The sequence below is a fragment of the Ischnura elegans genome, chromosome X (assembly GCF_921293095.1).
Source record: "Ischnura elegans chromosome X, ioIscEleg1.1, whole genome shotgun sequence".
In the NCBI taxonomy this organism is placed as follows: domain Eukaryota; kingdom Metazoa; phylum Arthropoda; class Insecta; order Odonata; family Coenagrionidae; genus Ischnura; species Ischnura elegans.
In genome coordinates, this window is record NC_060259.1 from 25,461,220 (window position 1) to 25,475,825 (window position 14,606).

General features: G+C 37.5%; 2 protein-coding genes across 4 annotated transcripts in view; one reads left to right on the forward strand and one right to left on the reverse strand.

The window, feature by feature from the left end:
* LOC124170479 (wiskott-Aldrich syndrome protein family member 3) overlaps positions 1-5,973 on the reverse strand; it is a 108,335-nt gene extending 102,362 nt beyond the window's left edge. For all 3 annotated transcript variants that reach the window (XM_046549206.1, XM_046549201.1, XM_046549204.1), the window contains exon 1: positions 5,749-5,973. The gene's annotated coding sequence lies outside the window, so the exon portion shown is untranslated. The remainder of the gene's footprint in view (positions 1-5,748) is intronic.
* A 653-nt stretch (positions 5,974-6,626) lies between these two features.
* On the forward strand, positions 6,627-8,990 carry LOC124171421 (U6 snRNA-associated Sm-like protein LSm3). Its single transcript, XM_046550596.1, has 3 exons — positions 6,627-6,832; positions 6,948-7,055; positions 7,980-8,990. The coding sequence occupies exons 1-3, from the start codon at positions 6,812-6,814 to the stop codon at positions 8,157-8,159; spliced, it is 309 nt and encodes a 102-aa protein (XP_046406552.1). The 5' UTR covers positions 6,627-6,811; the 3' UTR covers positions 8,160-8,990.
* The last annotated feature ends 5,616 nt before the right edge of the window (positions 8,991-14,606 follow it).

Sequence of the window (14,606 nt, forward strand, 5' to 3'; positions counted from 1 at the left end):
CTTCCACCCGAATTATTATTTTATGGGACATCGCAAAGATAAACCTTCCCATTACAAGTTCAAAACAGGAATTCTTCATAAATTCCCAGCCCACTTGAAATTTATCCGCAAGAGCAAAGAGAGAGGTGGTTGACATCCCTGAGTAGCCATGATGCATTACCGTAGCATTTAATTGCCCTTAAATATCATCATTCATAACAAGTTTTCATTTAGTTCCCGATAACAGCAAATAACGACCTTTAAATCGGGGTAATTAATAACTAACAACGCACAATGACACAATAAACATTTCTTGCACAAGGGTTGCCCACCCAGACGGGACTCGAATCCACGACCTTCCGTTTACCTCACCAACACTTAAGCCGGATAGGTCCGCAGTACAGCTGTCGGAGAAGAAAACTGCTGCCAACAATACGAATTTAATTCAAAGGCATACCATGGGATGACTAGCGCTGGGTATGGTAAAAAGACAACTCAATGACAATTCATGCCCAGAAAAAATATCACTTAGGGGCGGCACAGGAGGCACACGCAGTTTCGCGGAAGCTAATCGGTCGACAGAATGCTATTTCTCCTATGCGTATCACACCATGCCTCACGCCCACAAAAAACGGTAAGCACTTCCAGTCAGTAATGATAGTGGGAATTATGTTCATAATATGCTTATCTAAGGCATTGACATTTGGAGGAGGCCAATCACAGCTAGTAATTAGGGCGATGAGGGAAGTTGGAGAGAAACCTGGCGTCGACATTAGGCAGCCCTTAAGAGGATGCCTCACTCTCGCACGATACGCCTTTTTTCGTGACGTATTACTAGCTAAAAATTGAGCAATCAACTACAAATTTGCAGGGTATACGGAGTAGATTCATTTCAGCATTTTCCTGTATTTTTATGAAAATTTTACATCAGTACTTCTTTGGAGGTAAATTTTTAATACTTGAGATACAGGCAAAAATTGACACGGGTTTATCCATCCAGTCCTGAAAATTTCAAAATGATATCGTACATTTAAATAGTAAATTCAAACAAAATGCCGCGATAAAATTTCAAATACGACCGGTCCAACAGAAGTGATGCGCCCTCTTAACGAACGGCGTCATCACGCAGTAATGACCCAATTTACCGCAATCGCAAGCACTCGAACCCAGGAATGGGGAGCTGTATTTGCAACCACACCAACCCGATCCACCCCTTCCTTCATTCTGGCACCATCAAAGATACACATGAGACCTATGTATCCCAATGTCCCGTTACTTCAGTGCATTCCTGGTGGTTACCACAATAATACGTATATAAAACACGACGGATTATACCACTTGCCGTCAGGGACACTTAGAATGACATCAGAAAAAAAATCCCAAAAAACAGAAAACCGAGGATAAGAAATATTAAGACTAAGATTAATGTTGTGCATTTATATGCACTCAAGTGTTTAGGAGCATCGTGTGAGAATTTTTAACGTTCCGATGCATAGTACGCGTCTTCATTAGGGAGGAAAAACTTTGCCAATAGATATGGACATATGTTGTCCTGCGCTTACCAAAACATCGCACAAATGTTTAGGGGAACCTTTAATGGCGTTAGCACCAGCAAGCACGCACTATCGCTCGCACCTCCGTAAGGTTCGATTCTCCCTATGATAGCCGTAAGTTTCAGTGATGGCATGAAACTTCAAATAACTTTCAGTTTTGTTTATTGGGTTCAAACGTGACTGAAGCGGCTATGATAATGTGAAAATATATTAGTATTCAAGCATACAACGCATTCGAATACTAGATGGATCTTTAAGGTAAAAATAGTTTGCGTTTCTAGCCATCTCCAATACGCATCCATACTTTTATGATATATTTTCCCAGAACAATGTGTATTATACACAGGAAATTACAAAAAAGACTTGATGTAATCTTTTTATGATTATGAAACGACGAAATAGGAACTGATGAATCCCGTTTACACTCAGATGGAAAAATTGCAACATAATAAATCACCGAGTACGACATTTTTAAAATTTGAGGCACAATAAAATTAGGATTGGCCGCTACCAACTCAAAGCAGATCACAAGTTTTCTGTTTCACACATAGGAAAAGAACATTAGACGCATGGAGATAAATGCTATTAGCAGCACATCCCGTCAAGATCCAAACATACTCTTATCTCTCTGGTTACAAGGCCCATAATCTTCTTTCTCCAAAGAGAAATATCCGCCCTCCAACTCGAAAGTCTAATTAAAATCTATTCTTCGAGAGATTACTCTTTACGCTACGCCTCACGTCTGTTTCGGCAGACAGTTGCCAGAAGTGATAAGCCTCCAAAACATCTCGCCGCCAAAAAAAGAAACAACCTCAATCACTCCCTCCAACTCATGCCACTGCAACTCGCCCCACTGCACGACGTATACGGCCTATCAGCGGCACATCACGAGCCCACGAATGAAAACGCTTCCTTTGAGAGCGACGAGGTTCCAACGTAAGCAAATAAACACGGGAACTATCTGCGGCGGAGAGGGCCTGCTACAGTGTGCCGCAAAAGGCTATCATAGAAATGCATGGTGATACATACGGTGGACATTAAGTAAACAGCTCGCGGCAACAATGTAAAGACACCAAATTCCCAACTTATCACACTTAAGGACAGTGACCAGTTGCACATTTCCTTGAGAAAATCACAATCGATAATCAAAAGCGCAACATCTCGAATTTTTCAGTATTTTCGAAAGACTTTCAGAAAGGAATTTATCTCAAACTAACTTAGAAGACGCATCAATCCGGGTCAATCGCACATCACATTCATAGTTACGGCAAGCATTAAGTCGCCGATATGCGTAAAGTTATACATGAAATGGCTATAATAACAGGTGAAAAAGACGAAAGACTATTGCGCCAATAATAAACAAAATTTAAAAATATTTAATATATTTATTTAAATGACGTTTCAAATGCAGAAAAGACGTCAGAATTTTTGTAGCCAAGATATCCCACTCCTCCACGGGTCAACAGTTAACCCGATTGCCTAAAAATTTATCGGCTGCAATTAAGCCAAGCAGAGCTCGTCGATGACTAGGATCGTCAACTTTTCCGGTAAAATATATAAAATTAAAAATTCCAGCAACAAATTTTACCTGACTAATTCAGCATTAACCAACAAATAAGTTGGAATTTTTCAAATCTCCTCAACACGGGAAAGCCCCAATCCGGTGCCAGAAATTTTTTTGAAGGTTCAAATGCAGAGCGGTGCATTTCGGTGGGGGATAATTGTGGAGGGGGGTTAGGCTAGACAATCTCCAACATTTCAGCAGGGGTTGAACCCCTACACGCTGACGCCAGGATCGAAATCAAACTGATGGTGAAATTCATTCTGTCATCGAATGCATTGCGAAAAAATATGGTAGTTACCACGAATAGTAATTACGACCAACCAATATTCATCCTGAACGATTTCAGGTTTTCCGAGACGTTGCAATGAGCATAGAGGCCTCTCGGGTTTGCATCCGGTTAAGTTATTCCATCTTCGACATAACCCGCAGTTTACTCTGCAACCGTCTTCAGAGATTATAGGAGAATTAATCCCTCAAGACGGTAGCAAACAGCCACTGCTACATGACGGGGATCATTTGAAGGCAACCGGGAGCAAACTTGAGAAGTCGTGTATGTATCAAAGATATTTCCCTAGAATTCCCCCCCTCTCCGCAATCCACGATAGAAACCTTACCAAACCCACTGACATTGTAGCTGCGGAATGGATAAGAACGACTCCTGGTGAATTATCTTAAACATGATTATTTAATTCATTCTCCTAAAAAAAATCAAACAGAAGGTACAATAAAAGTTGAGTATCTGTCTGAGTACGAAATAATCACGTATCATTGGCATCGGATGTCCGAATTTGCCCGTACAATCAACTGCTATGCAACATACGCAGAAGGCTCGAAAACTATTTGAGAAACACCGTATTTAATCATTCAATTACAGATTTGCTTTAAATTTTCACTCACGCACACTCCACGACCGCCCAATTTACCAAGTGATTCGGTACGTAGAGTTGACTGATAGCAAATAGATATCTAAAAACTAACTATGACGTGAGAACAAGATATAGGTTAGAGGTACAAACATTCGGGTGGATAATAAATTAACACACAGGGCGACGACTGATTTTCTTTCTCTGTGTGCAAACCCACCAGAAAACTTTATTACTTATCTACACTAAATCCCCAAACGCATCTTGTAGGTCTTTGAAGTACTTGATACCGGAATTTGATCATGAATACGCATTTTCATCACAGAGAAACGGAAATAAAGATGACTTTCCAGGGTGATTTACATAAATAATACAATGATTCTACATTTTAAAACATTCATCCGAGCGCAATACTGAAGATAAGACGTGTGGCAAAATTAAATGACATAAGGAGAACGTGGGCCTAAATAAGAGGGTGGGAAAATGGGAAATGGTCCATTTCTACTTCGACGAGCACGGATGAGAAGTATCAACCAGCAGTTATCAGGAAATGACGTCATAACCGCCCACTTCGAACAATTACCGTCTCAATGTTTTACACAGGAAGTAGCACTAAAACATCACTTCACCTTTTTGTTTACCTCAAAAAGTACTAAATGAGCATCTGATAAATAGGTCCAGAAATGACCACCATATTGCTGACGTCTCCATTTAAATAAAAAAAACCGCGATTGTAGTGTAAATTTTTTACAGGCACCTTATAGTAGCTCTTAATTTCGTATTTGTAAAGACAGTCTTCTTGACATGGTTAATATTCGTACCAACTAACAAGATGAGCAGAGAGTTGCGGAGCAGATGGAAGTTACAATCGGTCAAAAGACAGACACTACACTGATAGTAATGAAACCACCGATACAAGTACATGGGTGAGGAGGTATTGGGTTATGCAACGATAGTGTTTAAGTCAAAATACCTAAACTTATTGACGGAATTATTCTCCCACCATAGTTTAAACCGTGGCTTAGAGTGGTATCATAATGGCCACCGCCCCCAAAAATTGTACATGATGAATCACATACCAATGGCAGTCGGCTGGCATTAGGTAAACAAGTAGACAATGTCTCATTTTGAGCGAATAATATCTATAACCTACACGGCAAAAAATTAACATAACAGAGAGAGGAAGCGACCGGAAAACTTTCTTGTCTTACTTACTAATAGACACGAAGAATTACGTACATATACGAGTATCTGCGTATACATACAAATACATATATATACACGCATGCACATGAATGTCTGTATAATATTTAAGTATAACTTCCATGTTTTTATTACTGAAATGAATTTAGGCGAATTTAAGAACATGATAATTTTTTGTGTGTGCAAAAGAATGTATGTACAATAAACACATATACTGATATATCGGCACATAAAATTATTACGTTAATTTATTTCTGCGGCGGCGAGAACAATTTAAAGAACTGAGCTACGCATTGATTTTCATTACTATGAATAATTTCTTCCAAAATCCAATAACAATAAAACACCAATATTAAATGTATCGCATTACTTAAATTGATTCAATAACAATAATTACTATCATAACGGGAACCCATCACAATTAATTTTATTTAAAATGTAAAACCTTGTGGGTGTATAATAGAAACAGCAAAAATTTTGTAGCTCAGAAAACAAGGAAGATACCGTTCCTAAGAACCGTAATTTATGTCTATCAGCAATAGGTGTCCTGCTTCATTTTACTACGTTAGGGTAGATTTAAACTCACCACTCATTCGAAGTTTACGTCCTTTATGTAGAACACATTGAAACCTCACTTACAACCACAGCTAGTTTAACACGTAACAATTGTCACTTTGTAGCACAATGAGCCGCCTTGGAAAATGGCGTAATCCAAAATAGCACCGGATACTTCCACAACCCACAAACAGAACGCGACAATGTAAGGGTGTGCAAGAACCTGGGGGGGGAGACTGATTCAAGATGACCGACGGGCGACTTCACACCCTCTGGTTTTAGCATTAGGAAACACTTGTATGAGACTATGAAAGCAAACATACGATAAGCTGTATGATTTGCTATCAGGGTTTATTGTTTGCAATTAATTACGTACATCAGCCTTCAAATAGATAATTATTTTGGTGAATTTTGCCGTATTACTAAAATAGAGACATACGCATTAATATTTTTCAAACACGCAGGTAGGAGTTCATGGAGTGATTGAATTTTCCGCTTTTGCAAAGCGCAGCGCGTGACGTCACATAAGGGAGTGTCAAGAGGAAAAAATGGGAATAATCGAGAGAGGAATTAAAAAGTATGCATTTCATCCTTCATAAAATTCGGAATTACTATACTTGATTAAAAATGCTGCAAATAAATTATCAGTAAAAAACTTAAGAACCTATCAAGTGCATTCATGGCTTTTTGGTGATCGTAAATGGAAAGTACAGTAGACTCACCGTTTTCCCGATATTATAAGGAAATGCAATGGTATCCATCATCTAATAAATTTTAAGATATTTTCGCAAAGCTAAAATTCATATAAGTCGCAGTACTTAAGCCATTTTCTTTTCTCCGTATAGTGTATACCGTTTATACCAAGAATGTACCATTACTGACGCCACGGCAACACCAGCAGCGTCTCTAACAAAGGGCACAATTTCTGCACTGAAGGTCCCGGCACTATGCCTGTGGTAGTCCCGAGTAATTTTTCATACCCATGAGGCATGTGTGAGGGGAGGTTATATTTTGAAAATCTTTCGGCATTGAATTCAGTTTGTTGATATTGTAGAAGTACAGTTTCCTTATATATAAGTTAATACTCTGAGCATATGGCTGACGATTCTGATCAGGTATATAACATTTTCCCTGTATTTGTTAATTAGCAAAGAATGTTGCATGTGTAGTGAAGTAAATAAACCGTGTCGTGATCGACGGTTGTTCATTTCTTGCTATTTCGTTATTTAGGTCCCCGCCGTGAGTGTGAAGGAACCTCTAGATTTGGTTCGCCTCAGTCTAGACGAAAGAATTTTAGTGAAAATGAGGAATGGAAGGAGGCTGAGAGGACGCTTGCATGTGAGTATAATTTTTCTACATAATTTTGTTAGTTGGTCGCTACGATAAAAAATAAGTTTAAAATTGTTTTCTGATGATAAATAGCAATGCCTGTTCAATGTTATGTATGACTGACTGACGGGTATAATTAAGGATCCCAGCTAATATGTTTTCAATCCTCCATTGTGTAGTTTACTTATACTCTTCTCAGTGATTTAGCTTTCATTCATCATTATCATCATCTTTCAATTTAGAGATTTAGAATTGATCGGATGATACTTGAATTATAAGCTATTTGTGAGCAGACCCCTTCTATGAATCATTTAAGTAGTGATTAGGGAGTTCTGTCTTTTGCTGTAATTTTCTTTCAGCAGGGCCAGACAAATGGCTACACTAGACTTATTAAAGGTAGTCATTCCATTCAATTTGATTCTTTCTTTGTATCATTGCAAAACTATTGTAATTTTTACGAGTCTTTTAAGTCGCATACTCATGGAGTACATAGAGAGCCATTATGAACTAATGAACAACCTCGCATCTTCAACATCTATGAGATGTTAATTGATAGGATTGCCTAGCGCAATTAAACGAAGGTTACATGTTACGGCGTTAATGAACGAAGGATAAGATGTCGTTACAAAATGCTGGTGATATATCAAGCATGAAAAATATTAATATGGAGAAGAAACTATGATTAAGGACTTAAGAATTACATATCGTGGGTAGTTAATCTGAAAGGAAAAGAATAAATATATTGAGGTATCTTCTCATTCGTCATAATTGTGAAGAATGGATCCCAGTATCCTTTTAATTTTATCCTCAGATAATGTTATAGTTATTTGGATGGCAATGATCATTTTTATGGCCATGGCTGCTTTGAATAATTATGCAAATCATAGAAATGATCATAAAGATACTGATCATAGAAATATTTATCCTTTCTAGGCTTTTGATCAACACTTAAACATGATCCTCGGTGATGTAGAAGAAACAGTTACTATTGTTGAAATTGATGAAGAAACTTATGAAGAAATTTACAAGGAGAAGAAGCGACATGTGCCAATGCTTTTTGTTAGAGGCGATGGAGTGATTTTGGTGTCACCTCCAGGAAGAGTTGGAATATAATCGCCTGTTTAATGACTGAATTTTTTTGAGTTTCTCTTTCGTATCTAGTTTGTATTTGGTTAATATTTTAAAGAATTTTTAATGTGTGCAGCTAATTTATCATATCCTTAGCTGGGGTTAATTTTCCACTACACTGCACTTCATTATTAATTCATCAAAATAAAGATATATTAGAAAGATTTTGCTCACAGCTTTTGATGATTACTGTAAAAGTAAGTAACTTTTAAATTGAAGGGAACTATTATCTTAATGTTTGGCGAAGTGTGATGAATTGAAGTATGCTTGCGTGAAAAATTCTTTTCCATAATATTTCATGGTTCATTTTTTCTCCCATTATTATCATTGAGTGTCATTTGCATGTATATTTGTGAGGGTGCAACTCAAAGATAATCATAAAATCTCAGGAAATTCTAAGTAGCTCTGACCAGCCCACACCTGAGCCATTTGCATTCTGAGCTCAATAATATCCTTAATTGAATAATTTTTGCTCCAAATGAAGCTTTTAATATTTTATTTATAAGTAGTTGATTGGATGTTCTAAGAATTTTATTGTGTTGTTCTGGTATAGTAACTTTTGTGACAAATATTTAATTGTTTGTCACATCTCTTTCAGTTTAAAGTTATTGGTAATATTTCTATTTGATTATTGTCCCAGCTGAAATTATTTTCCAACTACAATTTTGGTTCCTTAATTCATTGAAAATGTTTGTAGTATCACCATTATCATATTTTAATCTTTAATGACCAAGAAGCACCGTGTTTGTTAAAACTGCATGAATTGTATGTTGTCCGCTATTGTATATGAAGGTAAATAAATTTGTATCTTAAGTATTTCAGTTTTGGCCTCTCTAAATCCAAGCCCATTTTATATGCTGTTAAAGATGGGCATTGTCTGTGGGGGACTAATTCTCTTGAAAATTGAAAACTGACAACGATGACCACTACATTTTGGAAAGGGTTAGAACTTCAACGCCTTGTCGAGCTAGCCTCAACAGAAGGTAGAGCTATGGGTAAGATGTTTCCAAATGTCAATGGTATCCATCCAACACCCTTTGTTTTACGTGTTGGTGAGGGCCACAGATATCAATCATGGTAGCTCGGAGCTGGACATAAGGTTGATTCCCTCTGAATGTTTTATATGGAAAGGTCTTGAAACGAAAAAATTGTTCCACTGTCGCACCCAACGTGCAGTAGACGGCTACATCAAATTGATTGGGTGGCCACTTGGGATCAGAGGTTGGTTAAACAGTTAATTTTGATGAACCGTTCACTTTAATTCCATTCAGTAAAAAGAACAGTTCAAAATATCTGTTCCTGGCGAACAGTCAGGGTCATTCAGATAAAAAATACTGTTTATCAGGCATTTAGAGTAAATGAAAGCTTAGTGTGGTATCATATGGTTAGTGCAGCGTTTCATTATGATTTCAAGCAAATTCTGTCCCGGGCCTGTTCTTGGTTACCGGTGTACTGGAAAATGCTGCTGTTCTATTGTAGAATAAGCCGGGATTAATATTTATCAACTCAGTGTCTCATGTTATTCACATATTCAGCACGAGAAAATTTTTTAAAGGTTCCTCTTATGAGCAACTTAGACTTTTATACACAGCTAAATGTTCTTTATAAATATTTTGAGGATAAATGTCATTTCTGAATCTCTCTTGTAGACTCCTCAGTAAGATATCAATTTTTTCCCTTCGTTGCAGCCTGTTTCAGGTATCTATCCACTCTAATGATGCAATTAACATGCAAAATAGCACGTGTAAGGCTCTGAAAAATAATGTTTCATTGCCAAATTAGTGCTTTTGGTAGAATTTTAAAATATAGTAAAATATGTCACAGCCATGGAATTCTGTAACATAATGAAATATCACAGAGATCACACTCGCATTTGAATTAAAAGACTAGTAAGAAGCATAATTACCAATGTTATTGCAATATGCCAAGGAATTGGCTCCTTAAAAACCCTGCAAGAAAACATGCATGATGGATGCAAGAGTGTTGCAGTATAGGTGAAAAAATGCATAGAGCATGGCTAAAATTTCAGAATCACGGAGCAGATGAAAATATGACCATGATTCTCACGGAAGCTTTTTTTAAGTCTCAAGGAAGCTTTTGCCCGATTAATCAGAAAACCAATGGATAATTTCAATAACACTTCATAAACTCAGTAGATGAAAAATTCTTCTAAAATAGCTTAAGGCACTTTTCCAAAACGTTTTGTAATTAATTGTAGAAGTGCAACAGTCATGTTGAAGAATAAAGATGGAAAACTAATATGCCTTGAGAAAGAAAATGCTAAAATAATAGCAGGCTTTCAGGAGACCTTGTGGAGCACAAGATTCTCACTTAGATGAACACTTCTGTGAAAATACAATGAGAAAATGTAAACCCTTCAATCAGCCAAGTATTCTAAAGTAGTTAAGGAACTTGAAAACTACCCAAAACCAAGTGTGTGGTGGCAAGTATTTGCAGAAATGGGTCAGCCACTCAACACATTACCTTATGCTATGAATAAAAAATATGGGTCTTGAAAAAATTCCCTGAGGTATTACATATGTATGTATGTCTCATCTAAAGTGGGCCTGCAAGATTTTCTCCCACATAATGCAATAGGATTAGAAATCCGGTGGATGACGACCTTGATGAATGTGCAGTTGATGTCAAACCTTCGAGAAGTTGCTCTTAGTAAAATATTACCCTATATATGCCGATACCCTAAAGCTACATAGTCATGTATAGGAATCCAATCATACCTCTTTCAATTAATAATCTTTAACCCAGCAGTGATCATGTGGGGTGTCCCAGGCACTCCAGCCCTATATCAGCAAGATTTTTTCTTGCAATTCTGACTGTACTGATCTATAACTTCCCCTAGCTGAGTTTTTAAGCTTTCTGAGGACACTTGTAAAATATGATTATAAAATCACCGCAAGTTTTTAAACAAAATTACTTTAGTCCAAGCTCTGCAAAGTGGAGTGCGCTAGACACCTCATGCGACCTTTCTCGTGACATTTGCCTCCAAATATTTTTAGTCACCATAAATGCTTTTCAGCCATTTCCATTAGGTTTTATTACTAATTTTTCTGAAACCTAATATGAAAGTTGTGTTTTTATGTTAACATGCATTAAAATTTACATATAGGTAGATTTTTTTTGGCTAAATTGGTGGAAACAAATAGAAAGTTATTAATTTCTAATAATGTTACAGTAGTTTTTCTCGCAGTTTACCACGAAAGATTGATCATGTAAACTTACAGCACTTGTATTCAGTGCGCTATAGATTTCTGCAGTGTTTTTAAAAAAAGAATTATTTTTTCCAACGATAACCTTGGTAGAAATTCCGAAGTTTTAGAAGTGGTTTTTTGAAGACTTCATTCAATTATGTAAGTGCAGTACTTATTCACGAAAATCATTACATATTTGCATATTTCTGTGAATTTATCATTGAACATTGTCCTTATAATAGTTATAACCATTGTTTAAAATCCATACTAGAGGTCAGATACCTCTCATGTAATAGAAAGAGACAAGATACTTCGACTTATAAATGAATCTTTGGGGAAGAAGTTTGATTCTGACAAAAATCTGAAGAAAAAGAAGATGGGTGTCATACCTATGAGCATGACTATTACACTGAATAACAGTGCAGTGTAAAAGGAAGGGACCTTGTGTAAGTTTTGAATGATGGTTTTATAATGTGGAATACACAGGGATGAAGAGAAAACGTCAGAACATAAAAATGAGGCATTGATACTCAGAGGAGTGGGCTTACTGGCAAAAAAATTTGATTTAGAACATGAATAGATTGTTTTCATTTGATTTTCACTGAATAAATGACAGAAAATTATAAATTGCACTGATATTAGATAGAGAAAGTCACTGGAAATTATTCTCATAAAAGGGACGCTACCGAAACAGATGGAATGCTAAGAAAACATATGGGTTTAATGGAAAACATGTACCCCTAGGAAATGACTAATGTGGTACAATGTAGGCTCCAATTTGCTCATTTTTCAAGAAAATTCATGCGTATGATTCTTTGCAAACCAATGATTATTTACGGGGCTCAATGCCAGAAGGGGTTGATTAGCTCCCTAAATGGTTTCAGATTTGAGTCCTGCTTGAGTTGACTTTTCAATTCTCAGGGCATGGTTGTCTGTATTTTTTCAGCACATATATTGTAAATGAGGATCAGTTTGTTCTAAATGCTTGTATTAATATCAGCGCAACATTATTATCTATGGTAATTTAAGATATGGCTTAGAGTTTGTTCGGTGTGGTGGTAATGCCTAAAACTATCCACTCTAATTAAATTAAAACATTTGGTGTTCCATGACTCCTAGTAAATACTTGCTACATTTTTTGTTAAAAAATAAAATCCTGAATTTCATCTGTGCCTTGGCCACTCACAAATATGTCCATATCCTGACAAATGCAGTTCAGGTCATAGGTGTTCAAGAGCAATGACTCCCAGCTTGCCATTGAGACAAGTTGAAAGGAAAGAAATGATTGCACTATCATGACTGAGTTAATACAAACTTGTATTTCCTGTAGTGAGATAAATAGTACTGCCATCATATTGCAGAGCATTGATTTTTTATCTCCATAGCCAAAGCCATACCTTCTGTACTTACTGGCCAGTCGAAACACTGACGTTTGAGAAATATAACAACATAAAGGAGACCCAACCATCCGTCTGGTAGAATCGGCTCATAACTGGTGATAATGCAAAATAGCGCTGGCACATGCTGCGTTGTACTTTGGTGGCCATTGGTAACATAAAAGTATAATAAGTACTTGGATCCAAAAGGGGGCAGGGTAGCTTGCAGCTGGTTGGCTCCAACAGGTTCCTATGGTTTTGAGGTATGGTTGGAATTTCAGGTGTCTACATGGCATTTTCCTAGGGGTTGATCAGTATTCAGATCACCCAGGGGCTATGTTTGCTGGGACAAGTCTAGGAGTGTTTGAATGGAGTCCATTAGCTGCAGCTGGTAGGGTGATGGTGACTGGAGCATTGGTCAACTAAAGACATAATAGTCAAATAACACTTTTATCAATTTTGTTGCCTCAAAATTTCTAATTTATACAATTGTAACCAAAACAAAAATCTAGTAAGGAAATGTAAATAATGACTTTTAATAAAAAAAAACACAGAGTAATATTTCACTTCTAAAGAAAGTTAAGGAAAGTGCGTTCCTGCACTGCTAATTTTGCCATGATGTCACTGATCAGCAGGTTCTTGATGGGATAGGCCAGTTTTTCAGCCAATCCTCAAAGCTCTTTCCTTGGGGTGAGTTGCTCCCAGCTGAGCAACCGGTGTCTCTGTCAGCTGAGAATGAGCAGGGGATGGATGGACCAACAGCTCCAGAGCAGCACAGCATAGTGATGGCAGCTCTTAGTTCTTGGCTTTGTGGTAGGTAACAGACAGTAAAAATCAATTGCACTTTAGAGAAGGAAGGGTGGAGAGATACCTGATGACTTCATTAGCATACTTTTTACAAAATATGCCAAAAGGGCCTTAGCTTAACAAGTCATCTGATGGACACCAATACACCCAATAAACAATACCTCAATGATTAAACGTGGAAGGGCATCTGGACAGGTAGATATTATCCTGGACCAAGCCATACACCTGAGAAATGCACACATTGAGGGTGGGGGGTAGGTTACTTTTCTTGAACCACCTGGCACTTAAAAGTGTTTTTGTGGGGTATTTGCAGTTTTTCACCAGGATTGGAACTCAAGACCATTCAATCAGTAGGCCATCACCCTATCACTAGCCACCATGCTCCAACCTTACGACGTGCCGACGGGCATTTTTGTACATAGAAGACCCGACTTCGGGTAGAGCTGTCATAGATTTTTCAACGCAAACAACCAGACTTACGCTCTGGCCGACACAAGGGAAGGGAAGTGACCACTGAGGCATTGCATCTGAGCTATTGCCAGATGCATTCAGGCCCGGCCTGAGACCCAGCTTAGCACGTCCTTAGGGCCACTCCTCGGCAATTAAGCCCGACCCTCCCGGTCAGGATTTATGATCATCGTCACTGCAGGAATCCTTTGTGAGGTGGTTATATTATCAACGGTTTTTTCAATGATGTGTTTTGTGCATACTACAATGTTTTTATACTTTGAATTGAAATCTTCATACTCGTCTGTGCATAAGCAATTTTTAAACGAAATTTTAGCATTAAAAACAACAGACTTATAGCCGTATTACCTTCTATTTACTAACTTTGTTGTTATTAATGCTAGAAACCTGTTTAAAATTCCACAATGCTTAAAAAATATTTGTAATTCTTTTAGAAGAGTAGATTATTAAAAATCAAATACAATATTTGGTTGAAAAAACACTGGTAACGCAATAAGTTGATCGTGGATTCATGCTATGATAGGGTTGGAGGGTGCTGTCCAGCGGCCGGGGTAAGGGACGGGTGCCCTGTT